At 40.2% G+C, this 27,328-nt stretch overlaps 1 protein-coding gene across 6 annotated transcripts; it reads right to left on the bottom strand.

Moving 5' to 3' along the window:
- Positions 1 to 445: 445 nt before the first annotated feature.
- On the bottom strand, positions 446 to 27,328 carry LOC120419432 (ubiquitin-conjugating enzyme E2-17 kDa). Of its 6 annotated transcripts, none has more exons than XM_039582144.2 (6): positions 27,170 to 27,328; positions 20,763 to 20,985; positions 10,829 to 10,892; positions 7,695 to 7,726; positions 793 to 976; positions 446 to 701 (listed from the first exon to the last, which is right to left on the bottom strand). In XM_039582144.2, the coding sequence occupies exons 2-6, from the start codon at positions 20,784 to 20,786 to the stop codon at positions 562 to 564; spliced, it is 444 nt and encodes a 147-aa protein (XP_039438078.1). In that variant the 5' UTR covers positions 20,787 to 20,985; positions 27,170 to 27,328; the 3' UTR covers positions 446 to 561. The 6 variants fall into 6 exon arrangements, with proteins under 6 accessions (XP_039438078.1, XP_039438444.1, XP_039438152.1 ...); XM_039582510.2 differs by lacking the exon at positions 27,170 to 27,328 and adding an exon at positions 27,087 to 27,110; XM_039582218.2 differs by lacking the exon at positions 27,170 to 27,328 and adding an exon at positions 21,625 to 21,786.

The following is a 27,328-nucleotide window of genomic DNA, read 5'->3' as shown; positions in this document are numbered from 1 at the left end:
TGCTCTGCGTGTGACATTGTTCTCTTGTGTGTATTTGTGGTATGCGCATTTTGAATAAATAAAACTAAACGTATTATTTTTGTTTGCATATATTGTTGATGGTTTCTGCTGCTGCTGCTTCCGCTCTCCCTCTTTCTTTCTCGCTCTCCCTTGGCCGTTCCGGCGCTCCAGCTGCGCTCTCTCTCTCTCTCTCTCTCTCTCTCTCTAATCCAAATGTTGCTGACGGCGGCGGCGATCGAGAAGAAGCTGCTGGCGGACAATGTCGGTAAAAGAAGTAGAAGAAGCTAGGGGAGCCACACTGTTGTCAGCGCCGCCTGCAGCAGCATCGCCGGTGGCAACATCCGGCGGCGACGACGGCAAAGGGAGTTGTTGCGGCGGCGGCAGCAGCTGGAGCAGAACAAGGGAAAGGACGACGAGAAGCAAGTCGGACACGAGTGGTAGCAGCTGTTGCTTTTGTTGTTGTTGTTGGTTGCTGTTGAATTTTGGGTTACGGTTTTTGTTGTTGTTGTTGGTTCTCTTGCTGTTGCTGTTGTTGATTTCTAGGTTACTGTCTGGAACGCATCACATAGCATACTTTCTTGTCCACTCCCGCGCAAGCTCATTGTATTTTTCTCGATCGGTTTTGTATATTCTAGCGATCTCTGGTACGAGCGGATCGTCTGGATTGGGATCACATAGCAGAGAGCAAATTGATAACAACACTGTGGAAGAGAGAGAGAGAGGAAAGTGAAACATTTTGTTAAAATCAGCAAACTAACTCGCTAACTCAGCAAATATTCTAGCTACTCTTACCTTTCGATATAGTTAATGCGGGTGACCATTGAGATCGTAAGATGTCGAGGCAAATCGAACCATTACTATTTATGTTAGGGTGATATATGCGCGTTGTAAAAGCCACTTTGGGTGGTTTGAATGGGTAATCTGTAGGGAAATGTATGGTTAAGAAGAATACACCTCCTTGGTACGGACTGTCGGGCTGCAGGGAAGAAAGAGAAAAAAATGTATTAGAAAACATACAAACTAGACGAATTCAAAGCTAGGAAAAGGGTAAACGCGGAGGCCAACAACCGATTCGTTCCAAATTCACATCCCACGTGCTAACACGCTTCAGCCGAAAAAAAACTATCACCTGCCGACCGGCTTAGAGATTCGTGATGGAAACACCTCTCGGTGTTGTCGTGGCGAGTGCGAAGGGAGTGTGTTTATTTTTGGCGCAAACCAATGCAGCAGCGTGCGCGCGGTGCGGCCAAGAATGAGGAAGTTTGTTACGTTTGCAAACTACCTACTCTGCACGCATACGCATTAATGGGACTGGCAAAAGGTAGTGGAGCTGCTGAACTGTTGCCCTGTGGAGTTTTCCTTGGGCGTTCTCCATGTCGTGGATGGTAACGTGACCAATAGAAGACACCTTTGCGAGCAATCTGGTGCAGCTGAAGTCTAAATTTCTGTTTGATATGAAGCTTTAAATAAACAATAGTAAAAAAATAATGACCCCGTAGTTGTTATACTACAAACTTACAAAATGTTGCTTAGAAAATATCAATAACAACCACTAAGCCTTGATATTTCATGATACGCAGAAACATGTAACAGTGCTGCCAGATCTTAATGTTGCTTACATTTAAAGACTTTATTATAACCTTAGCTTAGCCAGTTCATCGAGGGCATTGTGGAGAATACCCTAGGGCCTAGGTTGAACAACACGCCTAGCATTATTCTTGTTATTAAATACTGAAAAATATAAACGCTAAAGCGAACAGTCCTACCGCATCAAGTTAACCGTAAAGACGATTCGTTAAAATGGATTAAGTTTGAGCATGGGTGTTCGAACAACAATAGAAGAGGAAGAGGGGATCTCCCGTTTACGTTTTAGTTTGTTTTTGGAGATCACACTCTTAAAAAGTCCCAAGACACTATCTGTCATGGTTGTAGCGCAACACCTTGATCCCATCAAATTTGCAGATTGTCACTATCAGAGAGTATAGAGAACGTTACTGTAGCTTGCGATCAACCGGACCCGAAGATGACAGTTTTCTTGAGTTGCGCGTATTCACCGACAGATGGCAAGTGGGCCTCGTCGGAGTCCGCCCATCAAATACGCAACTCAAAATTTGCATGGGAAACTTTTTTTTCGCGACGGCTTTCGCGTCATGATTTTTCAGAAATGATAACTATAGTTGACGAGAACTGAGAGTTTAATATCTTTCAACCCTGCTCACTACGGAGCGGATTCGTTGATTCGAATTTCGCATATTCGAACGAATCGATTTTAAAACTACTCAAACGTCACACCAGCTGTCAAACTGATGTTGACATTTCAATCCCATTGTTCAACGATTGCCAAGCACGTGGTTTCCGGCATTAGACAACTGTCAGGCAATTGCAAACCTCTTCTTACACCTAAGCTTTCATCCACCCCGGGATTCGAACTGACGACCTTTAGAATTCTGAAAACTAACTGCCTATCAGCGACTCCACCGAGACAGGACCCAGGGAGACGACTCCTACACCTGGATTGAGCTAACGGCCTAACCTCTAGATTAGACTGGGTCCAACATTTACTTTTCCGTCCGACGGAAGACGTGATCATCAGACAAATCGCGTCTCTTTTCAAAGGTCCCTATCATGCTGATCAATACAGACGCCGGCAACGACCAGTGGTAAGACACGGGGAAGTGGATGGAAATGTTAGCCGATACTGAGTTCAGGATTCACTGCGGTAGGTGATGCAACCATAAGCAATTTGTTTATCGGTTGAAATTTTAAAAATCTTTGGCAGCTGGCTGCGGAAAGATACAAAATTAATTATTTTAAAAGTTTTTTAATCGAACGCGTGCCAACCGAGCAGTAGTGCTATGGGATGGACTTATCAGTACATTCTTTCTGTTTGTACAGTTTAGATAACGCGAGCAAATTTCAAAAATTGTAAATAAAAGACGCTTTACTCTTCATAAAATGGATAGTTTGATGAGTTAATACTAAAACTACCAGTTGGAATAAATTATTACGATCAACGAATTTAAACGAAAAGAAAACATAACACCGCGATTGTGATGAAATTAAAACAATAACTTAAACCAGCGATTCACAACCTTCTTCTAGGCTGGTACCCCCTGCCATGTAAATCAAGTAGGCCCGTTGAGAATCGCTGACTTAAACGAACTAACCCGGCGGCGTGCCTTCCGATCAACGATGTTAATCAGAAGGACTTATGAAAAATAAAGTATCAAATAAAAGGCTCCGAAAAACACGATGCAGAATAACCGCGAGGTCCCGCTACTCACAAACGAATCTCAACAGGGATACAACGAAAATTGAAGAAATTGAAAAAAACGAGCTTGGGCGTCCCCGTGGCAAGCGCACTAATGGTCTATCCTAAATGTCAGCGTATCATTCAAGAATCGATTCTATAGAAATGACTTTTTCACCGTGAAAATTTAAACATTATTTGAAAAATTAATGCACAATTTACCCAACGCAGTGCCTTCTGATCAACAATGATATAGAAAGGGCTTTTAAAATCACAAAACAATTAATGTAATGGCGATTGTCCACGCTCCATACAATTTTTTTTTTGTGTGGAAATTGTCCACGATGGGGGGGGAGGAGGAGGGGGTTGAGATTTCCAAAAAAGTGTCCACGTGGTTTCTGGATGGTCCCGTACATTGCTTTTGGCACGTTTTCTCCGATCTTTTTTTGTGAAAAAATGTATTAAAAAATCAGCATCGTTTTTTAATAAAAATATCAATTTGCCTATAGTGGACCCAGGTCCCCAATCGGATTATGGACCAGGGTCCACTATAGTAAAAGTTCAAAAGTCTTCAGAATTCATGGTTCTTTACAATAAGTTATGAAATAGTGCTTATTAAATGATAACTTGTGAATTATCGGCTCTGCTAGGGTGTCCACTATTGGTTAAAATACCGTACACAGAATCCAGGGCGGTATCGTTAAACTTCCAATTTTGGTGGATTTCTTTGAAATGTTTCATCGGTAACTTTTCTCATGTCATGTCGGAGAAAAGTTTGGCGGGGATCAATATATCTAACAAACGCCAGCCTGACATGTGCCATTAAATTTTTGCGATGAAATGTCTCCACAAAATCCATCAAAATTGTATGTTTAACAATACGGCGCAGGACTGTCTCAGTGTTTCCCTCCACGCAGAAAAATATTTTGTAGAATCAGCCTGTACGAGGTTTGATTCAACAAATTTTTTGTTGAATATAATCAACGCCGATTTTGCGTTGAAAGAAAGCTTGATTTTCTCATTTCCACAAAAATCTTTTATTGTTTTGAAAAAGTTACTTTGACTTTTAGCGTTGATTCAACAAAAATCTTGCTTTTCAAATCAACAAAACGTTTTGTTGATTCAAATATGCCTTATTTTTCTGCGTATCGCTTTTCAGTTCATGAGTTCATGGGTAACAATGAGACGCTTTGATTTTTCCGTGTTACGCACCATACAAAAAAAAAAAAAATTGTATGGAAATTTTGTTACGAGGGCGGGAGGGGGTCTAAAAATCCAAATTTTTGCGTTACGTAATAAAAGAACGCTCCCTAACCAAAGATATAAAGTTATCTGGTATGCATATAAGGATTGAAAAAAAAGTTCTCTTTAAGCAGGTATTAGGCTATGACAAACAAACAAACAAACAAACAAACTCGCACTTTTTGACAGCTTTCGGCATTTGAAAAGTGAAGAACGTCTTTGACAAACAAAGAAATAAACTCGCAACTAAACAAACTTTTTTAAAGTTTGTCTGTTTTGTTTGTTTGCCTGCATTGGTTTGCATAAACGCCAGCTGCTTACATTTGGCTTTGTTCGTGAGTTTGCCGCAAACAAGTTGTCAAACTGTCAAACACAAAAAAGTGCGAGTTTATTTGTTTGTCATAGTCTAATACCTCCTTTAGTAAGACTTTTTTTAATCAAAGTTTCAAGCAAAATTACTTTTAAATGATCCAAACAAGTCACCTACATTGAGCAATACAAAAGCATGACGTGTTGCTAGAAAAGTATTGTTTTCGTTGAGTGACTCATTGTTACCTCATATTTTGGTTAATGTTAGAACACTTTCAAACATTTTTGCAGTGTTTCAGTAGTTTGAGATAGTATATAAGGACATTGTTACATAGAGAAGTTACAACGTCAAAACATAAAATTCAAGAATTACGAGACACTCTTTCGATTACAGCATTGCCGTGACCTTACGTTACGTGAAATCTCTGTTGATCAACTGATAACAAAAATGTATTCAACTATGTCGATAACAAATTCCGCAGCATGTTCTCTTCCCATTATCCCTCAACCGGCAAGGACATTCAGTCTCATATATCTTGCCTTAGCACACGCCAACGTCGCTAAACCATCATCGTAGAAAGATTTAAAATAGCGCTGTCGAGGAGAGGAGAGTACTAGAAAAAAAAAAATCCACCGAAATAGTAACATAAACCAAACCCACCATCATCACACACATCTCGCGCGTTCACCACCACCATTTAAATTGTTATCACCGGCGGCGTGGCCGTGTCGTCGCTGCGCGCTGCTTTCTCGCGTGCGCTCACGCTGACCTTGGCTCGTTGACGACTGCGACCCATCCAATGCAGGTCGATCGACTCAGCACTGTGTCCACAGAGGCTTAGTTCAGTCGGGGGGCGAAAGTGAGAAAATCAATACTTTCTTCTACTCTATTGTGTCGACATGTCGACGCAACAACAACAAAAGAGTCCGGAAGGTTGGCCAAGACCACCACGATAAGTCGCTTCACGTACTTGAACCTAACCAGCCAGTACCGCCCAGTCAAATCAATCCGAATTCTGAAACGGAATCTAATTAGAATCGTACACAAATTCCGTTTCAAACGCAACAACCGGTTCGAACACGGAACCGGTTGTTGCGTTTTAAACGGAATTTGTATACGATTCTAATTAGATTCCTTTTCAGAATTCGGATTGAGTTAACTGGGCGAGGGCGAGTGACTGTGGGTACGACTACATAAACGGCGTGCACTTAATTATTCACGTTTTACTGTTGTTTGCTCGCTGATGATGGTGTGTTGGTGTGTGAATGGGAATTAAATGTAACGCGATTGCAGGATAGTGTGATTTCATGGATGAAAATATCTTTAGACAATCGTTACGAACAATGGTTCGACAGCTGAGGCTATACTTAGGTGTGGTGTAGAAAGTTGATAAGCTTCGCTGGAAAAATGATTGCAAGTCTCTCAACTAACACGAGTGACCTTATCAAGTTTAAGTGTGTGTGCTACAAGTCACTGAAGCTAGAATTCTCTCAACCAACATGTGACATTTTTCACCAACAAGCGATCGAATGCAGCCACAAACCGGCTTGAGACAATGACCGCGCGCCGCAAAAAGACGACTTCAGTTTGATCCGGGTAGGGCCGATGGCCCTATTTTGGACCTACTTTGTCAACTGTTTTTTTGTTTGGCTTGCCCGGTGTGAATGGTTTCATGCCTTTACACATCAGATTGTATGGGTGTCAAACTCTAGAATTACAATCACAATCTTTGTTTGGGTGGATTTGGACCGAATGAAACTTAAGTCAAAATAATGAGCATAGGTCCAATTTAGGGGCACTCGCTCTACACTACACACTTAAGCGCAAGTTTTGTAGGTCGTTGCCACGTTCAGCCTCTCGCGTCGCTAAATGCATTTGGCCGCTGACCAAATCGGAAATCGAATTTAACCAATGTGGTGCAGCGGAAATTCACACACAGAGAGGATGAGGATGTAAATTTGGCCGCCAAGTTCCGGCAACAAATTTGAGCGCGATCTTCGCGGCGAGTCTTCAAGTTCGCTATGCATTTCGGCATCGGATGCTAAAATTATACCTCCGAATTGATTGAAGGAAGCAATTCGATTGACTTGATGGTTTTGTACTTGCTGGCGATTCTTGAAAACGTATTCTAAACTGGTATTATTCAAACATTGAGTTATCCTTCTTGGATCCCACGTCACTTCCGATGCGGTCACGGTTCCCAAACACCGACGTACGAAGTTAGTTCTTCGAGATGACTTAATTTTTCAGGTGTGTGGGATAGCGAACAAGAATCGATGCTACTAGCTTCACGTCACTTCCAACGAAGTCACTTTGTTTGCTAAGAATTGAGTCGAGGCTTTGTGACGTTTCCCAATCACAGACGTGTGATCTGAATACCTGGGGATAACTTATTTTGACTATGACAGCTCAGTTGTTTTGAAGCCAATGAAGTCAACTGTTAAGATTAAAGAAAACTAATTTCTTATCGTTCCATTGTTTAGTCTTTCCATACCGGTTGATTTTTCAATGAATATGAACAATGATTTAACAAATTAAGTCATTTTAAGTTCTTAAAATGATGTCAACCCTTATAACTTCAGCTGCAACAATTCTGTCTGTTCAGTTTGGTGACTGCAATCCGGTCTTGTATCCTGGTATCTTCCTAATATTCTCCGTGAAAAAAACTTCTTGATTTGTTTCCGTCGCTTGGATACAGGTGCGCAGTAATCAGACGACTGATTTGGCTTTGGTTCTGAAGTCGACCACGATAACGTTCCAAAACTCACAGCTTGCTTCATCTCCATCAATTCTGAAAATTTTAGCGTTTGCTACACGAAACAGTTGTTGGCCAAGATCGCGTCCCTTTTTTTTTCGTTCGCTCCAACCCAAAACCCCACAATGTCAACTTACCGGTCCCATAATTGTTGCCTGCCAGTGAAAGACTGTAAAGATACGCAAAAAAGAGCAAGAAATTAATGACTGTTGACACTATTTTTTGTACGGTTATTTTTTTATCGTTCTTTTTCAAGGTGTGAGTGAGTTTGCGTGCGCCAATTTTCACTGTCTACGGAGAAAGTGAAAGATGCAAATTAGCAGTGCGCGGCGGCCGCGGCAGCAGTGACGACTTTCGACGAGTCATGTGACGCGATGGAAGCACACGCGCAAAATAGGTCAGCTTGACGCAACACGCAGAAAAGGTGAGCGCGGCACATTTCGGGACAATTTATACATTTTTAACTAGTGAATCTCATAACTTTCAAGAGGGTACGATTTACGTCACACTCTTAATCGCAGCTCTGAAAAGCGATTCGAGATAAGCTCCATTTTCAGCACATCACGCGTCGCGTAGCCTTAAAATCAATAATACATTAGACGGTGACGACGAGAACCACCACAATGTGTAGTGTGAGAGGGGTACGTCGCAACGTGCCACTATACGGGTTGGCGGTGGTTGTCGCGTTGCACGGATTACACTTGCTGCTGCCGCACTCCACAGAAGAAAGCACTGGCAGAAATCGCGCGTGGCAGCGATTCAAACAACTGATAATGATTGGTGGAATTTCGCGACTTCCCGGTAGGATTCTTCTCACATGCGAGCAAATAGCTTGAAAGTTATGTACTTCAGAGTGACTTGCTGAAATGGAAAACTCACAACTCTCAAGGACACTCGTAATCTCCAACCCAAAAAAACAACCAAATAATTAGTAACTGACCAGTGCTAATTCAATCCACCCGATGTTGTTCTAATTAACAAGGTAAGGACGCACATATCGCAGGCTCAAACTAATTTTAGGCAGCGACATCCAGTGTGGAAACCGACGTCACGACCACCAAAAACAGAGGCAAGGTTGCACCACACAATGAGGGCGCCGCTGCGGTGAACTGCATTGGAAAAGCGCAAATCGCTGAACAGATGGTGCTGCCTCCGTTGGTTTGTCCGTTTTTTTTTTCGAGTCTTTCTCTCCAAGTATAGAGAAAGAGAGTTCGATGCTGCTGTGTCTGGACGATGACTCATGGTGTAGTAGTGCGGTAAAATGAAATTAATATGCAATCGCAATGGGAGACCGGCGGCGATGAATCTTGCGGAGTCGGTGTTATTGGAGATATTCCTAGGAAGCTTATTGCTGTGTGTGTGTCAGCAGAATGCCGGCCGATAAGGACGCGCTGCTTATCGCGGCTTATCTATGTGCTGAAGTTATTGTATGTATTTTTGCTAGCTGCTATCTTACATGAGGCCTACATTTGTCAAGTCTAAAGTAATCGTTTTTAGTAATCAAATTCTGCGAAAGTCGGCTTAGTGTGTTTCCAGTGAACACAAGACTTTGAATCTATTTTACTTCTGAACTTGAAATTTCATTGAATCTTACATCCACAGGTCCGTTGAAAAAAGAAACTGATTTGAGGCAGCTTCAATACAAAATACAAGGTAGGGGAAATTCTCGTATGTTTGGCAGGTTAAGTACTCGCTCCTAACTCCATCCAATTTGCTAATTTTCACTATTTAAACAACATATTTGGTAAAACTGTTGATATAAACTTGCTTGCTCACTTCCTATTGAGATATTTATCACTAGATTTCAGTTGAAAACGTTTTTTATGAGCTGTAATTGATCTTCAAAGTGCTGATATGCCAACATAAGAGGCACGATGGATTTGCATGCTGTTCCCCTAATTCACTCGACATCAAACTGCTTTATCTTTTTTCTTTGATAAACAAGAAACTCTAGATCAACAGTACAACCAACTATCTTATTTTTACTTCAATTCCTAAGTTTGCTCCCTTATCAATTACTTCCCTAACACAGATTTAAGATTTAAATACATTCCCGGGTTCTGGATGTCCTCCGCTAACAGATTTTCAATCATTGACTTCTGAGTCGTAATAAAACTCTTCCAATCCTCTTCGCCTAGAATAGAGTCAATCCAACATCTGACAACACATTGGTTCATTGTGGTTTGGTTGAGCGTTTTAGCAGAATGCATTACTATGAATACAAAGAGACGAGTTGTTCCTTTTAATTCCGCTATATATTTTTAATATCTTGACAGATACGTATTTCGTCTACTACTTGCAGACTTCATCAGTGTTCTGTTCTCGACTAGTCGACTCTCGAGTCGAGAACAGAACACTGATGAAGTCTGCAAGTAGTAGACGAAATACGTATCTGTCAAGATATTAAAAATATATAGCGGAATTAAAAGGAACAACTCGTCTCTTTGTATTCATAACATTGGTTCATATTATTACTGAAAGTCCTAAGTTTGCTCACTTATCAATTTAACGTCCCTAACACAGACGAAAGATTTAAATACATTCCCAGGTTCTGGATGTCTTCCGCTAACAGATTTTTATCATTGACTTCTGAGTCGTAGAAACTCTTTCAATCCTAAGTAAGCTACCTCAGCAAATGAACTTCCCTAACACAGACGTAAGATTTAAATATATTCCCAAGTTCTGGACATACAGTTTTGCATCATTCGCGAACCAGGTTTCAGAAGTAACTACAGTTTCTGGGTCGTAACAGAACTCTCGTATCCCGCTCGAAATGGATTTGATCAGAAACTCGAACTGGTTCGAACACGGCTGGGTTGTTCCAGTTGCTGCTGGCATGGTTTCAGACCCTCACAACGTTTCTAAAATCCGCCAATTGTTTTAGTAGCATTTCCTGGGTTTCCAAGATCTTGAGGAGGAGCGTTTCAAACCACGGTGACATTCTTGTGTAGGTTTTTCAAACTTTCTCGTCGCCAATTAGTGAGTCTCCGACAACTGCTTAGCATTACCGGAGTCATTGTATTATTCAGCACTTATCGATCGTCTTGCAGCACATTTTTGTAAGCATTTCTCTAACACAGCCTTATTTTTAATAGTTGCTCTCAAATCCGATGTTTTTACTTATTGATCGTCTTGCAGCACACTAGAGTCATCGTGCCTTTAGGTTCTGGGCTACGCTCTGGACCAGGTGTCACTTTTCGCAAACTCGACGACAACGCAAACTCACAACACTTGAGGAAAGTAATTTCCACTACTATGGGTCAACACTTACGGTCATCTCCAACTGGGCCGGCACTGCACTGTGCGGGTGGATCTCTCCCCAGGTCTTGTAGTTCCTAGAAGGAGGCAAGGAAAGAAAAACGAAACACATTAGCACATTTGCATCGGTAGGGTATCAAGCGCTATAAACTATCCAACAATTCCCGTTACGTGATTACGTTCGCTCCCAAGAAAGTAACAACAATCGTAAAATACACACACACTTTTGCTGAGCAAATCGAGAGAGGAGGAATCTCCCACGGCCCCGATGGATTCCGTACAACGACAGTGAAAATGAGAAGGTGCGTAAGGAAGATTTCAGGCGAGTTGCGATCGCAAAAAAGCGGAAACTCGCTAAAAATAATTTTGTTTCTAGTCCACTGGTGACCAAACCACAGTTCCGTGTCGTTATGATGAACTGGGCGTTTTTCGAAACAAAAAGAAAAGAAGTAAATCAACCCTCACCAGCAATCATACCCAGTAATGGACGAGAGGAGGAAACCCTACGAAGCGTACTGTTGTTATTGTTAGAGGATTTTCCGGCGGCTGGTTGCAATTTCTCCGTGACGACGACGACGACGAAGACTCATCGCGACCTCGGTCACTTACACCACCAACCCAGCAGTCAGTTGTTTTTGTTGCCGTATACGGAGAGAACGTGGTGGCGTGTGAGAGTGTGTTGGTTGGATGGTTTGTGGAGTCATCGCACCGCACAACTCTCGTGTACGGACACGGGGGTTTTGCTGCGGCGTGTTTGTGTGTGTGTGCGTGAGGGTCAAAGTAGTGAGAGTGAACGGTTCGCAACAACATATAACTTAGTGCTGGCTGGTTGGATGGCTGGCAGCAGCAACCTTCCCGATAAAAGGTTAAGATTGCTGGATTATTGATCAATTTAATAACTTTGAGGGAAATAATTACTGAACTAGTTATGGCATTACAGAAAGTTTCGAATGCTGAAACTGTAAAATATTTAATAATCAAATCGGTAATATGGTGAAAACTTTCTAGATAATGTTATGACTGTGACTTTTGTTTTGATTAGAAACTGTCAGTATGTTCACCGTACCTTCGAAAGCTCCGCGATTTAACCCTCTCATGAAAACACTCTGTTTGTACATGGTATTTATTATGATCATAGAATTTTACTTAGAATACCAAAATTAGCAGCATTTTGACTATGCAAATCAAAAATTAAATCAAATTATTCGCTCTACAGCATTGCCTTGACGTTCCCTAATGCGAAATTCCTACTCGAACCTAGGTGTCCGAAGGCTTGATTGTTGAGGCAATTGCAAACCTCTTTTTACACCTAAGCTTCCTTCCATCCCGGGATTCGAACTGACGACCTTTGGATTGTGAGTCCAACTGCCTACCAGCGACTCCACCGAGACAGGAGACCCAGAGAGACGACTCCTACACCTGGACTGAATTACGGACCTAACCTCTATGTTAGACCAAGGACCAACATTTACTTCCCCGTCCGACGGAAGGCGTGATCAAACAATTCTGGTCTCGAAAAATACCAACGGGGCCGACTGAAATCGAATCCAGGCCAACTGGGGTAAGAGGCAACCACGCTCGGGATATTCCGACCAATTATTGTTCACATTCATGGAAACAAACGAATGTGGACAATATGAGTATCAAACTTCATGGTTTTTGGTACTGGACAAGGACATAGACATCTCGACCGAAGTGACCGACCTACAGTGGCCGGTGCCTTCAGGGGTGTTCCGATGGAGAACATTTACCGAACCATACTAGTTTGGGCAGTAAACGAAGAACTTAATCCAATTAAATCCAAATGATATCTCAAGCATATTGAACAAAAAATATTAATTTTAATAGCTTTTTAGATAGACAAACAAAGAACTCCACAGGAGATTTCTGGGAATCGAACCTGGAAACACAAGAGGGATCGGCAGCCGAAGTCGCTAACCACGGGGTACTCTTTTTAGCAAAGTTCTTAGTCATATTGGTCATGTGTGCACTTTTATCAAACGTTCAATAACGGCCCATTTGTTCGACTAAGTTTTTTTTTCGAAAAGGTCCTATAAGCTATTGTGTTTAATATGTTTATAGGACCATTTCAAATAAAACTCTCGAATTGTTGTCAAACGAACGGGGTCACCCTCTTTACACAGAGCTCACACTTAATACTAAACGTTTGGTTTGATAGTAAATGTGCGTTTCGTGCAAAAATTGACAGTTCGTCACCTTTTAGTTTGACTTTGTCAAACCAACGGGGTACAAACACTGACGAACTGGTCAGAAAATCACTAACACATTCAAAGTATGTTTACATGGCAGCTGGACGCTTGTGTGCATCAGATTTCCTATCTCTTTCTAGCAATTGTTTTGTCAGGCGACTTCTAGCTGTTTTTTTACTGACCGCCCGATATATCAGCCAACATACTTAGCAGGGCTGTGACAGCTCGAGCTCGATCATTGTTTGCATCAGGACACTGTGACGAGAAGTTCGTCATTTTTGGGTTAAATTATATTTTCTTCACTGGCCCTAGAAGAAAGCCTGATACATAAAATTCTGTCCGCAAATTCTCCAGCGAACACCAACTCTACCTAACTCCAGGCTCGCTAAACTAATCCTCCTTCGCACACGTGTTTTCGATATTGCAAATACGCTTCAATTTGTATTCTGCGTCGATAAAAAAAAAAGGGCGCAGAGCACGATTTTGGAGTGCGCTACTCGTTTCGGCGAAAGCGTGTGTCAGTTTATGCTAACTTCAACAATACAAAAAAGCAAAGCAATCCACTTTAAAGACCATCGGGTCGTTACGAACCATGGCTCAGAAAAAAAGAGCCGCGGTTCTTTTTGAAATTCCGATCTTTTGAAAGAACCGATCCAAGGAAAAATTATCCAAAATTCTAGATTTAGGTTTGGGTGCTTTCCGATCTAATCATTCGAACGATTAGACCTATGGTCAAGTGAATCTTCTCGTTTTTAGTTTAGTATAAAAGTCTTATAAAAACATAAAAAAACACACAATTCTTTTAAAATAGTCTTTTCAACAAAAAAATAAATAAAAAAGAGCGAATGAGCCGTTCAAAAGAGCGGCTCATTTTAAAGAGCGAGCGAAATTGAGCGGCTCCTAAAAAAGAGTGGTTTTGCCCACCTCTACTTTGTTGCAAGTCAAGGGGTCGTGCATAAACCACGTGGCCTCCTTAGGGGGGGGGGGGGGGGGGGGTTGAAAATCTGACCAAAAAAAAACCACGAAAAGCCATGGGGGGGAGGGGGGGGGTCGACGGCTGACCACGTGGCCTATCAAAAAAATATTTTCTATAAAAAACATGAAAAACTTTGCTAATTTAATTTTATGACATGCATACACTTCAATCTCACGATACTTTGTATTGTCTTGTGAATCAAAAAAAAACAATTTCAGGATTATCGCTCAACATTTCGGTATCACTACTACATTTGCAGGTAAATCGCCTTACATTAGAAAATAACCCGTCACGACTTTTCTTTTCAAACGATACTTATCTACTTTGAAATTCTCCGAAAAATTGTATTCTTATTGAAATTGAAAGAAAAGGATTGAAAGAAAAGGATTAAATTGAATATGAGCTTGGCATTTTGATAGTCCATACTCATGAGTTACATAATTTGGGGTGTTATAACAATTCATTCGAACGAATTTTAAAACAGCTTCTAAATTAAGAAAATTTATATTTTTTTCTGAAACTGTATGTTTTTTTACAAGCAGTCAAGGTACTCATCGATATTTACAAATATTTTAACCAATTAAGTTGCTATTCCGTACAATGTTGTTGAATAATATAAATCAGAAACAGGGTCGGATAAATTTTTGATAAATTTCAAATTTCTCAAGATTTTCCGGGATTTCCCGGGAAATCCGTTGCAAATTTCCCGTTTCCCGGGCAATTTGAAACCCCGGGAAATTGAACGCTCTAAAAAGCCTACAACATCCAGTACTTTGTTTTAGAAATCAAGAGGAAATCCTTTTCTTTTCGCGAAAATTTAACACGTAGCCTTATGTGTCGGACAAACTTCAAAAGCGTTTTTCTCAGCATGCTGTTTTTGCATATGGGACATTTTTGCGAACATGGGCAGTATTCGTGAATAAAATTTCAATATAACGCCATTAAAGATCAATATAAATGAATATATTTATTAATGTTTAAAAAAAAACTCATCTTTCTTTTTTTTTCAACATAAATAGCCGAGCTTCCGTGGCCGTGAGGTTACGGGTTTCGCCTTGTAAGCGGAAGGTGATGGGTTCGATTCCTGTCTGGCTCGGCAAAGTCAGATCCCTTCAAAGAGTAAATATGCTCACTGGAAATACTGACCGGTAGGGGATGGGTTTCGACTAGCGGCGTGCTGGGTTTCCAATCCAGAGGTCGTGAGTTTGATTCTCGTACCGGGATGATGAAGTTAAAAAAAAAAAAATATCTCAGCAACCAAAAGTGTGATCAAAATTGTAAAATTATAAAGAATTTCCTGATCTTTCAGCTAATTATGATTTCAATTTAACAAAAAAAGGATAAATCATTTGCCAAATTTAACTTTTGGAAAAATTAAATTAATGCGATCGATTTTTTTTTTGTATATGCAGGTATATTTTTGAAGTCAGATTTTTCTAAGGATCTTATGTGATCATGAAAGATAGATTGAAAATGAATAAAAAACTTACAACAATATTTAAGACACAAAACTTTCTCATTTTTCTTAACTGTTTATATTCGGAAGATTGGATTAGTCACTAAAATATTCCAACCATTTTTTTTTATAAATAAATCAAAAACTTACAAAATATTTTAAACGTAGTATTTTCAAAAAGAACTGCTCATATTTGAAAGAATGACAAAATTCACAAAAACATTACAACAGTCAAGAATAGGTTTTAAAAATAAAATAAAAAATATTTTAGAAGTCAAACTTTTTTATGGAAGAACTGCTCATATTTGAAGGAACAGAAAAAATCACAAAAATATTACGACAATCAAGAATAGTTTTTTATAGTAAAATAAAAACTTAATGATATTTTCAGAAGCCGAACCTTTTTTAAAGAACCTTAAAGAATGGAAAAAATCACAAAAACATTACGACAGTCAAGAATAAGCTGTATAATAAAAATATAAAACTATTTTAGAAGTCAACTTTTTTTAAGAACTACTCATGTTTAAAAGAATGGAAAAATTCACAAAAATATCATGACAATTAAGAAAAGGTTGTTGTTAGAAATAAAAATAAATTTCCATCATATTTCAGAAGCGAACTTTTTTTTTTTTCAAAGAATCGCTCATGTTTGAAAGAATGGAAAAAATCACAAAAATATTATGACAATCAAGAATAGGTTGTTTTTAGAATAAAAAAAATAGAGAAGTCGCCTTTATTTCAAAGAACTGCACATGTTTGAAAGATTTATCCCATTCTCATACTCACAATATCTCACTCACAGAAAAAATCTGATTTGTTAGTAAGAAAATATGTTTTTCAAGAATATTTAAGAAGTTTATAATTATTATTATTTGTTTCATTTTTTCACATTCGACCTTTTATCCTTACGACGTTTTGTCCAGTCGACCATTTCTCCATTTTCGACCTTTTGTCCATTCGACCTTATGTCTTCCGACCTTATGTCTTTCGACCTTTTGGCATTCGACCTTTGGTCCATTTGAACTTTTGTCGCACATCCGAGAAATAATGGTACAAAATTACTTTTTTGGACACATGGAATCAATGCTCACTTGTTTATGTAATATTTTTTATCCGTTTATTTGGTTTGATTTTTTGAGCACAATTCATAGTCTAAAAGCATTTATATTTTAGATGCATTCCATTGCTTGCAACTAAATAATTTTGGTTTTCAGTTTGTAATCGAACCACTGGTAGGAGACAAACTTTTTTTCAAATTTCTTGTTTGATAGGGTTATCAGAAAAAAAACTGAGTTTTGATAATCTTTTTTTCTGTAACATTACAATTAAATTGTATACTGTAAAATAAATGTATTTATTTATTTTTGATGCAGACAAATGCATTGTAAATTTAATTTTTGATTTCAACAAGTTTTTTTTCTGATTTTTCAAAGAAATAAGCCACGTGGTCATAAGGGGGGGGGGGGGGGGGGTTGACGAGAAACCACGAAAAACCATGGAGGGGTAGGGGGGGGGTCAAAAATTCCCAAAAAAAAGGCCACGTGGTTTATGCACGACCCCCAACCTCTTTTACGCAAATGGACCGACGTTTTACTTCCCCATCCGATTGGAGGCCAGGAGGATATGGCGGGAATCGAACCCGAGCAAAATAGCAACTTAGGGATCGGCGGCCGAAGCCGCTAACCACCGCGCCACGAGGTCCTCAACTTCAACAATACACTGCATGTAAATATTGGCGCGAAGCGAGAGAAGAGAGCTAGTGAAGAGAGGAAAGAGAGAAAACCCGGTTGACAAATTGTTCGCTAGAAGAAACCAGAAACAAATTTCCATGCTTTTTAGTTCAAAGATCAGAAATCACTCACTCATCACCGAAAGAATCTTTGCCGACTGGAGCGCGCAACCACTCACGAGCGAACACGACACGCTGGCTGCCAGCGGCTAGCTCAATCGCAACACTCAGCAAACAAATATTGTCGCCGCGGCACTAAACCGAATTGAGCGAGTTTAACTCTCGCGACGATTTTCTGTCGCGAAATATCTGTCAAGCTATTTTGAATCAGTGTGTTAGCTTGTTTGTTTTGATTGCTTGGTTTTGCTTGAGTCGTTGAAATAAATCGTGGAGTTCTACGTGGATTAATCTTATGTTCCGGTACATTAGGGGTTCAAACTAGCATCTGAATTGTTAAGGTTAAGTCATGTGATGATTTTGAGTTTGTTCCCAGCTTTAGGAGGAGACACATAATATCAAGATTTTTGGTCACAATCTTGGACTGGGTTGATATCCGGCCTCTACAAAATTACCGAGTGACCGTCAATCTGGCCCGTTAGTACCGTCGTCACGAGTTGATCCGGTTGCTGATTTGGTGGGCTCATGAAAATATAAAATTTGGATTGACCTTTTGAAACCCGAACTCGCCGTAATCAGCCTTTTTAGGCAGTACTTCATAGAATTATCCATCAAATTCACGCCCATAAAGCGATTCCTGGCAGAACTTTGAGGTCGATTCCTTGATCCTTTTTGGTTGCGGCGCTAGTCTCTTCGCAACTCCACTCGCGACAATTCAGTTTGGTGCCGCGTTTTGGTTTTGAATGTGACATTTGAGATACACTCAGAAAAGAAACAACCTAAAATTGCTTCGCGAGATGAAACACACCCGCGCTGTTATTTCGATTTATTTCCGAAATCACAATACTTCGTTAATTTCTTTTCCTACTCCGTCCACCAACCCGAGTTACATACGAATATGCTCCGAGAGGAGAGAGCCTAAAAAATACAAGCGCGGCGCTCACTTGGCCTGCACTGGGTGCAGAATAGTGGTTCGCAAAACGGCCTCAATTTTGAACTGTCAAAGTGGAACCAATTTACTGTTCGCCAAAAGTGGAGAGTATTGTTATCGATCAAAAATTGTTTTTTTTTCAAGATTGATTTTTTTTGGCTTTTGAGGACCTGAAGTTGAAGTCAAGTAATCTTAAGAACATTGAAGGCGAGATCGTCATTTTTTTATAATTATGAATGGAAGTTGTTTATAGAGTCGATGCGGTTGTACCATCCAGAAGCTGTCTTAATTGTTTGATTCCGTTTTCAAACCTACTGATTTAGTGAAAATCTTTTCTGTTTGTTGGATCAGCTTTGCTACAATAAGCGATGATTTTTCGCTGGACCAGGAAGAGCTGCAGGATTCCAAAATAAGCCAAGGTATTTATTTTCGACATCGCAGAATGACACTCTCGTCGCAGTTCCTCGTCACCCGTAAAAAAAAATACCTCTTCTAACCGAACGAAACTTGAAAACACACACAACTTTCCAGCAAAATAATGTAGAAAACTAGACAAAATAAAACGCATACTACTGATTATAAAACAGCTCATCTACCAGTAAGAAAAAAGTCATGCTTGTGCTTGAACAGCCTCCTAGTTTGTAGATGTAAACAAAGTGGGATCATTCGAAAATCACGTTACGCATTCTCTCTATTCATCACCCAGGGCCTGCACTACAATATTTTGCCGTCAATTAGAATTTGGCATGGTGGAAATTGTTGCCTAATGTGTTTTTGATGTTGTGTAAACAACAAAATTGCAAAATATTATTGATATCATTGATTTTAAGCAATTCAGTAACAACATTTAAAAAGGGCTAAACCTACAATCCTGCAGTTTCGGGAAAACCAACATTCAAAACTTAGCAATTTCGATCAATTCCTATTTCCACAAAAAGGCATGAAAACTATCAATTTTGTCAAAACGTTAAAGAAACTAGCAATAATTTCATCAAAGAGCAATTTGAAATGAATTAAAAATTGATAAAAAGAAGTTACGCTCTTTTAAAGAGCGTGCCTACATTTTCGCTCCACCGTATTCGCCACCCACCCAACCAAAACAACGGAATCGCCCGTCAGGTTACGCCACAAAGCAGAAGCAAACAACCGATTCGCCTTTTTGTGTTTTGTTCATTTTTCGGGGTTTTAATGAAAAAAGTGGTTAAACAACTATTTTATCATTGTGAAACGTTACAGCCAGTGATAATACAGTGATAATTGCGACCACTGTGATAAAAAAATAATTGCGACCTCGTGATTGGGTGAAAACACAAGGGCGGATAATAAGTTTGGTTTATTTTGATTGATGTTATTTTTTAGCCCTTTTGTTTTTTGCTAGTAAAACTACGTAATTTCGGAATTTTGAGATGTTGGAGGGTGTTTTATAAACAGTTTTGTTCGCTTTACATGATTCTGATAAAAACTCAGTTTGTTTACATCTGAGGGTTTCGCCCTTTTGACATGTGCAAAATTTTCCACTTCACCCGTGCAGAAAATCGATAATAGGGTAATTCATGCGTTCCAGACTGTCAAAATTCCAAAACGTCACTGCTATTCTCCGGTTTGCAGCTTTTGTTTTGCTAGAGTTTGAACTAAACTGACATGAACTACGTTACTCAACAACATTCCGGCATAATTACCTTAACTTTACTGAAATAAATACTAGATTGCCGGGATGAATAATTCGAATCTAATACTTGCTAACCGGTAAAGAAGTTACGGTAAAGTATAATGGGATATACTTTACATAAGCCACGTGGATACTTTTTTTTTATCTCAGATCTCAATTATCAAATTCTGTTTCCCAAATTCAGAACCATTATTCGTTCAAAGCATTATCCTAAAAAGCTTCTGATAGATCGAAGAGAAGATACATCGTATTTCTACAAATTTGCCCAGGATGTACAACTCACTAGGAAACTTTTTGGAGAAACTTGCATTTTAGATATAAACAGCTGATCAGCTGATTAATTTCTTCACTCCACTTGCCACTAAATATTTACCACGATTCGTTGACGTGGACGCCAACGTCTCAATCGCGAATCTTCCGTCCGTTCGTACCGTTCACTGCATTGTGCATAATTTTCAGAAGAGTCGTGTCCGAAAGCCATGATTCACACACAAAAACAATGCCAAACTCGGTGCAGACCAGCCGCTCTGGGGTCCCAACATGGCCCGCGCTGGGACACTCTCACAAACACAGCAACAGCAACAGAGAGCTTTCCGGGGGCTTCTGCTGTTGGTTTTTGCAGTGTTGTCGTCGTCGTCGTGGAGCGAGAGCCCCCCTTCGTTTTGTGAAGGTTTCTGCAACCAACACACACCCCTGCTGAACCAGCAAGAGTGACGAATGGGGCACTGGTGACTCAATTGCACAACCGACTAGGCGGAGGTTCGTTCCTGTGCGCGGAAAGGAGTGTCCCCGACCTCGACCCAAATTCCCGATTCCTTAACCTAGTAATAAGAAGCAGTAAAAGAAGACCTTGTCTTACCTTGTTAATTCTTTTTAACGCCATTCTGAACGGCCTGGTTTGCTCTGCGCTCCGCTTCGGGGGTGGCCTCCGACAAAAGAGTCCGCTTCCGCGCTAGACCTTGGGCGGCTAGCAAAAGTCGGGGGTCGGTCGGTGAAAATCCGCTGCTTTGTGGACACTGCGCTCCGGTGCTGCTGGCTCCCGAAGCTGCTCCTCTTTCTCTCTGCTACTGCTGGTGTCAGCTCTGTTTTCGAAGGGGGTGGGGAAGGAAGAGGAAAAGGTTTTGCTACTGGGGGGTTGCTTCCGAGACTTTGGAGGTTTCTGCTCTTGGCAGAGTGTGTTTTCTTCTTCCGAGTTCGCGCACCGATTTTCTTCTTCTTCCCGCTATTGGCTCTACAGACAAACGCACAGACACACACACGTACAACGCACACGCACACACACACAGACTCGAAACTCTCTCGAACACTCTTTCAAGCTCGACGGCTCGGGGGAGGGAAGGTCCCGAAGCGGAGAGGGGGCGAGACGACACAAGACGAGTCAAAAAAGAAGTTCGGAAACCCCCTGGACAACAAGGAAAGTGTCCCGCGGAGCGATCCGGAACGCACCGCGAGGCAGATTCCCGGTCCCCGACCCCCGTACAACCGCAAGTCTACGACGCGACCTCGACCGCACACACCACACTCGAAAATTAACCGGAAATGGCAAAATCCGAAAATAACGGCGCTCGCACAACTCGTTCCCCGTAACGGGAACGTTCCGTCTGAACCTGAAACCCGGAGCTTCCTCAAAAACCACGCGCGCGCGCCCGTAGAATCGCGGAACGTCCTCGTCACCTTCGAAAGGGGCCACGATCGAACGACGAACGAAAAAAAAAACGTACTCCTCTTTTACACAAGATGGCTACTACGATTTTTCCTCCCTGGCCACAGCGGTAGTGCTGCTGCTGCGTTTTTTGATCGTTCTGCTCGCGCGGTTCGATGACGATAGTCGGTCGACACGACGGAGACGGCGGCAAGGGTTGCCAGACCGAAGAGGACGGAGCGAGCGATGCCAACACTGGCGGGCGCGAGGCGATGACGGGAAAACGATAAAAACATTCGGTGAGTGACCCCTGCCAGATGACACTTGAAAGTGCGGTCGACAACTGTCAAAGTTTTGAGTGCGGGTGATGGTGAGAAACGAGAGAAGGAGAAAAGAGAAGGAGAGCCGGAGAGAGAACTCCGCGGCCACGGAAGTCATGTTGGCGACCGTGTGTTGTGCACAGTGGGCAAAATACTGAAAAATGTTAAAATTTAGTTCAAAATTTAAAACTAAAAAAAAATACTTCAAAAATAAATATTCTAAAAAAGTATGGCAAAAGAGATGGAAAAAACGATGCCTAAGATATTTAATTTTTGTTTAATTTGTGCGGTTATTTATAACGATAACCGGTTAGTTCAAGCAAAACAATTAAAATGGGCCAATGTTGAAGTGTAAACAAAGAGTCTATCCTGCTCACCCCGGTTGATGTTTACATTAGGAACGAGCAGGATAGACTCTTTGTTTACGCTTCGACATTATCCCAATTAAATTGTTTTGCTTGAGTTTCATTTTTTTATCATGTCAAGGAAATAACTGTAGGAAAAATAAAATTGATAGAAATAATTCATTCATACTGAGTAATGGCAAACTTTTGAGGTAATTTGTCAATAGGAAGGAAAAAAATATATGATGAGAATTGTTAGGGACCATGCACAAACCACGTGGACTCTTTTTTGGAAATCCTAACCCCCCCCCCCCCTCCTCCTCCTCCTCCTCCTCCTCATCGTGGACAATTTCCATACAAATAAAATCTTTTTTGTATGGAGCGTGGAGAATCGCTACCTCCCCACCCCCCCAAGGTGTCCACGTGGTTTATGGATGGTCCCTTACTGTATCGTCTAAATTACAGAACACCGGCATTTAACAGCTATCTACGAAATCACATTTTAGAGTTAATCAAATTTGTAAACGCACATCATTAAACTGTGAGGCTCAATAGGACCACGCACTGGAATCCCGTGGCTTCAAAAGTTTCACATGTGCAGCCTGTTCCGAATTTGTGCAGGTGACTGTACTCAGTACTTCTGTTAAAATTCAAAGTATCTATTTCAACATTCATTTCAACACGCAAAAATTCTAAGTGTTATTATAGGTATTCGGTGCCCTCTCCCCGTGCCATACCTTCACACTTAGGAGACCCGGGAGGCGGAGTCTTGTCGCAAAAAGAACGATACACGCCTGTGGATCCGTTGACGAAACCGCAAGGTTTAAGAGGGCCACATTATAAGGTGTTACGTCGATTCCGTTTTTCATTTCAACATTCTCCCACTGTGCAGTACGGCCCTAAATTAACTCTCGCGTACTCGGCTGTTCGTTCACAACCACATATGCGAGTTCGTTCCACTTATAACAGTGTGATGACACTCACAAAAAAAAATCAACAATGGTGCCAGTATTGCCAGATTATGTGCAAGGAATTCGATAAAAATCTATTCAGACATAAGCTCTTTGGTCCAGACACATTTTTAAGTTTCATACGACCTTTTCAAATGTTAGGCTACATTTTTGAAACTTCTAACTATTTTTTTTTTTTTGAGAGGTCCACTAATCACCTTCATTTGTTTAAAACAGCTAAACTGCCATTCTACGCATAATTGTCCCATGTCATTTTTGGAAGATTTTTACTTTTTGATATTTTTAAGTTTAGTTTGTCGTATACTTTAAGAAAAACACATAAAATCTAGTACTTTGTTCGGAAACTCATCAAAAACAACACCAAGTCAGTTTCTCCCATCGTTACACTTCTACGCATAATTGTAACACCAAGTATTTTCTCTCAAAGGATCATTAGATTAACGAAGTATTATATCTTGTTTACCTATTGTATAGCAAGAGGATCAAAAATTAGAGTGATAAACTACTAACTGGGGCGATTAGGGACACATAGGGCGGAAAGGAACCCACGGGACAATTATGCGTAGAATGCGTAGAACGGCAGTAAAATCGGTTGAAATGGCGGGTTATGATTTTTTGAAAAATGTGTTTTATATTTTAGAAAGGTATTTAAAAGTCCGTTGCAGGCCAGAATTCTAAGATCTGATAACCATATATCAAAGTTATGAGCACTTAAGTGTTAATTATACACTTTTTTTTAAATATAATTTCTTAAGAAAATGACGTCCCAATCGAGTATGCGACCCATCCCTGGAAGACTTTTTTGACGAATCCAAAAAAATTAAACTCTCACAAATCTATCAAAAGATATAAACACTAAGTATTGATTATACACTTTTTAAAATGAATCTCGGATTTTTTTTATAAAATAATGTCCGGATTCATCATGCAGTCTATGGTTGGATTGGTAATGCTGCTCGTTAACTGGGCTCATCGAAAACCAACAAGGGGGGCCAGGACCACCCATACAACATTATTTTCAAAACAACCAACGCGCTATGGGTTTCCTATGTACCGTACCGTCATTTGGGGCGAATCGGGACACATGGGGTGAATTAGGACAGCTTTTATAGCAATGTTGCAGCCTAACATTTTGATATTTTTGAGTGGTTACGGTTAGACCAGATTCATAGCAAGAAAAAATGTACAATAATTTCCTCATTTGAAGCATTTATCTGCCCCTGTTCCAAAGGGCAAATTACTTCTGATATTGAGTTCATACGGTACGCAGCCTAGGCGTACTACGTGAATGTTATGCGCGTATGATATACTCTGATATTTGGTACGATATTATGCGCGTATGATACGCCGTATGCGATATACTCGAAGTGATAAACCCCCAGCCCTGTTCTTATAAATGTTCCATATGCATTTTCATCACATTTGAGTTATTGGTGCAGCTGAGTTCAAAACGTTTGCTCTTTCAGAAAACCAAAATTATTCAGTACTGTTTACTAGAAATCTGGAGAAAAAACAGTTTGCAGTGGCTATAAAATCACTTGAAAAACGAAATTGTTAATTTGACCTCCTAGACCCACCTTCATATCGACTCAGAATCAAATTCTGAGCAAGTGTCTGTTTGTGTGGTAGGAAGTTGCACTGGATTATCTCGGCACTGACTGAACCGATTTAGAACGTTTTGGTCTCATTCGATCCGTCTTGGGGTCCCATAAGTCCCTATTGAAAATTATAAGGTTTAGTTATGTACTTCAAAAGTTATGTTAAAAAACGATTTTAACAAAAGTCCGGAAAATTGTTAAAAGGGTGGTTTTTGTTATACATTTTTTGAAAGGTATTCAAAAGACGTTTCCAACGAGTTCAAAAGATTGAAGATCTGACAGCCCTATCAAAAGTTAAAAGCACTTAAGTGTTATTTATGCAGTTTTTAGAGGCCGGATCTCAGATATTTTGATAAAAACGTTGCCTGATCTATCATGCAACCTGTCGTTGGATAGATAATCAAAAGTCCTTTCCAACGAGTTTAATACATTGAAGATCTGACAACCTTATCAAAAGTTATAAAAGCACTTAAGTGTTATTTATGCATCTGATGGTATGAATAATGAGTCAAATTGATGAAAGGTCCGCCCTTTTGTATCTGTTTTGGATAGCATTACTCTCTAAATGTGAGGAAGGTACCAACCACCTAAGGGTGGATTAAGTAACGTTTTTCACGAAAATTTTACACGTAACCTTAGGTATACTGAAAGCCCAACCATAATAATTGCTAGTATATCGTAGGGTAAATTAAGAACATGCACCGACGTATTTTTACTAAAATACAATATGGAGAGGATGACCATGACTTCGTAATTGCTACCATGCAATATTGAGGAAGCATGGTAAATTGTACCATATTTGCCGAAAAGCCACGGTTATTTTAGTAAACTGCATTTTCAGCAAATGAATGCTCCTTTTAAAAAACCCAAGTTTTTTTCAGCGTTTCGGCTGTAGTGGCAAAATTAAAGAAGAAACCCCGCAATGTTTCTACATATTTGGAAAGATAATTGATTTTCCTGCAAAAAAAATTAATTTAGAATGAACAATGAAAATGTAGCGTGACGCGACAACATCGTAAAACTGGACTTTTAAAGGCACACCAAGACAATCGCTACAGTTTAGCAAGCATATTTTTTTAATAAACTTTTGCTTTTCTACACATTATCAAAAATTAGCAACGAATCTTATGCTCCTCGGACTGAACGAATTGATTGAAATTTGAGTTTTTGCCAGCCATTTTTTTTTGCGTGACAGGCAACAAAAGGAGCAGATTTATGAAAAAAACTCCTCTCCCATTCATGGCTTGCAGATCTTATTTGTTCAATGTTTTTGGCTTTTGAGGTAAGAAAACGCATTTAAAGAAAATTGCAATTTATAAATCATAATAAAAATGAAATTTTTCATTAAAAAAATCGTCTATGAGTGCATGTGACAACCATGCCTTGCGTTTTTCTCATCTTGCGGTTTTTGGATATGTGACAATTAGTTTTTTTTACCGAATTTGGTTAAATTTACCAAATGTACTGAACAGTTCGGTAAACCAAAAACTACCGAGTACGGTAAAATTTTAACGAACTTCGGTAATAAAATTAGTTGTTGTTAATCTTTCAACCGATTTTCTGTACAATTCCTTTTATTTTGACAGAAAATTTACCGAATTAAACTTTACCGAATTCTGTATAGACATCCAAGTGTGTAGGACCTTTTGAAAAAGTATGCGAGTTTTTTAAAGTAGCCTAACTGTTTAAAGTATTTTGTAAAATTACACAAGTTTAAAAGATTGGGTTTGAAATTTGGTATTTCTTTTTTTTTGTCTTTGTTATTTCTTGTTTTTTTTTGTATCAAATTTAAATTAACCAAAACAATGTAGTTGGGTTAACGTCAATGTGTAAACAAAGAGTCTATCCTGCTCACGTCGATTGATGTTTCCATTAGGAACGAGTAGGATAGACTCTTTGTTTACACTTCGACACTGGCTCAATTAAATTGTTTTGCTACAAATAATGAAAAGCCTGTTAAAATTTAAAACAAAATTCTGGCACCACTGACACCTCCCAACCGAACCGCACTCACCTCGATACGGATTTGGCTCTCCTTCTCTGTTCTCTCTCTTCTTTCACTCACAACATTCCTTACGGCCGTGTCAGCCGCACAGAAACAGCCCGTCAACCATTTTGCTCAGCGTGAGAACTCTGCGATTAATTTTCTTCTCTTTTGCGGTCACTCTCACGGTTCCCCTTTTTCATCCCGTTCCCTCCACCCATACCAACTCATTCGCTCTCTCTCTCGCTTTCTCACACACACACGCACACCTCCTTGAGCCCAAAGTAGGCGATCGACGGCGAGAAAAAAGAAAATCGGCCTGACCTCGGGAAAACACTTTTCCGGGGTCGATTCCACGTGAACCCGGTGGCCACCTGTTCGGGGCACACTTTGGACGCGCTATTCACCTGCAAAACCGTCCGTTTCGCACCGAAACAACCGATCGCAAATGTCCGCACAAAAACTTCCACTCCGACACCTTCTGACCACGAACTGAAGAATGAGTGAGTGTGTTCCGCTGCTGGCTGGCCTTTCTTGCGCAAAGTGTGGAACGAGTGCCGACCACT

This window comes from Culex pipiens, chromosome 1 (genome assembly GCF_016801865.2).
Source record: "Culex pipiens pallens isolate TS chromosome 1, TS_CPP_V2, whole genome shotgun sequence".
Lineage (NCBI taxonomy): Eukaryota > Metazoa > Arthropoda > Insecta > Diptera > Culicidae > Culex > Culex pipiens.
This window is presented reverse-complemented; position numbering and strand designations above follow the sequence as displayed.

Coding starts and splice junctions, on each gene's coding strand:
- LOC120419432 (XM_039582144.2), bottom strand. CDS start 20,786: ATGGCGTTAAAAAGAATTAACAAG. Junction 10,893..20,762: donor CGTTAAAAAGAATTAACAAG/GTAAGACAAGGT, acceptor GCCTCCTTCTAG/GAACTACAAGACCTGGGGAG. Junction 977..7,694: donor AGGCAACAATTATGGGACCG/GTAAGTTGACAT, acceptor TCTTCCCTGCAG/CCCGACAGTCCGTACCAAGG.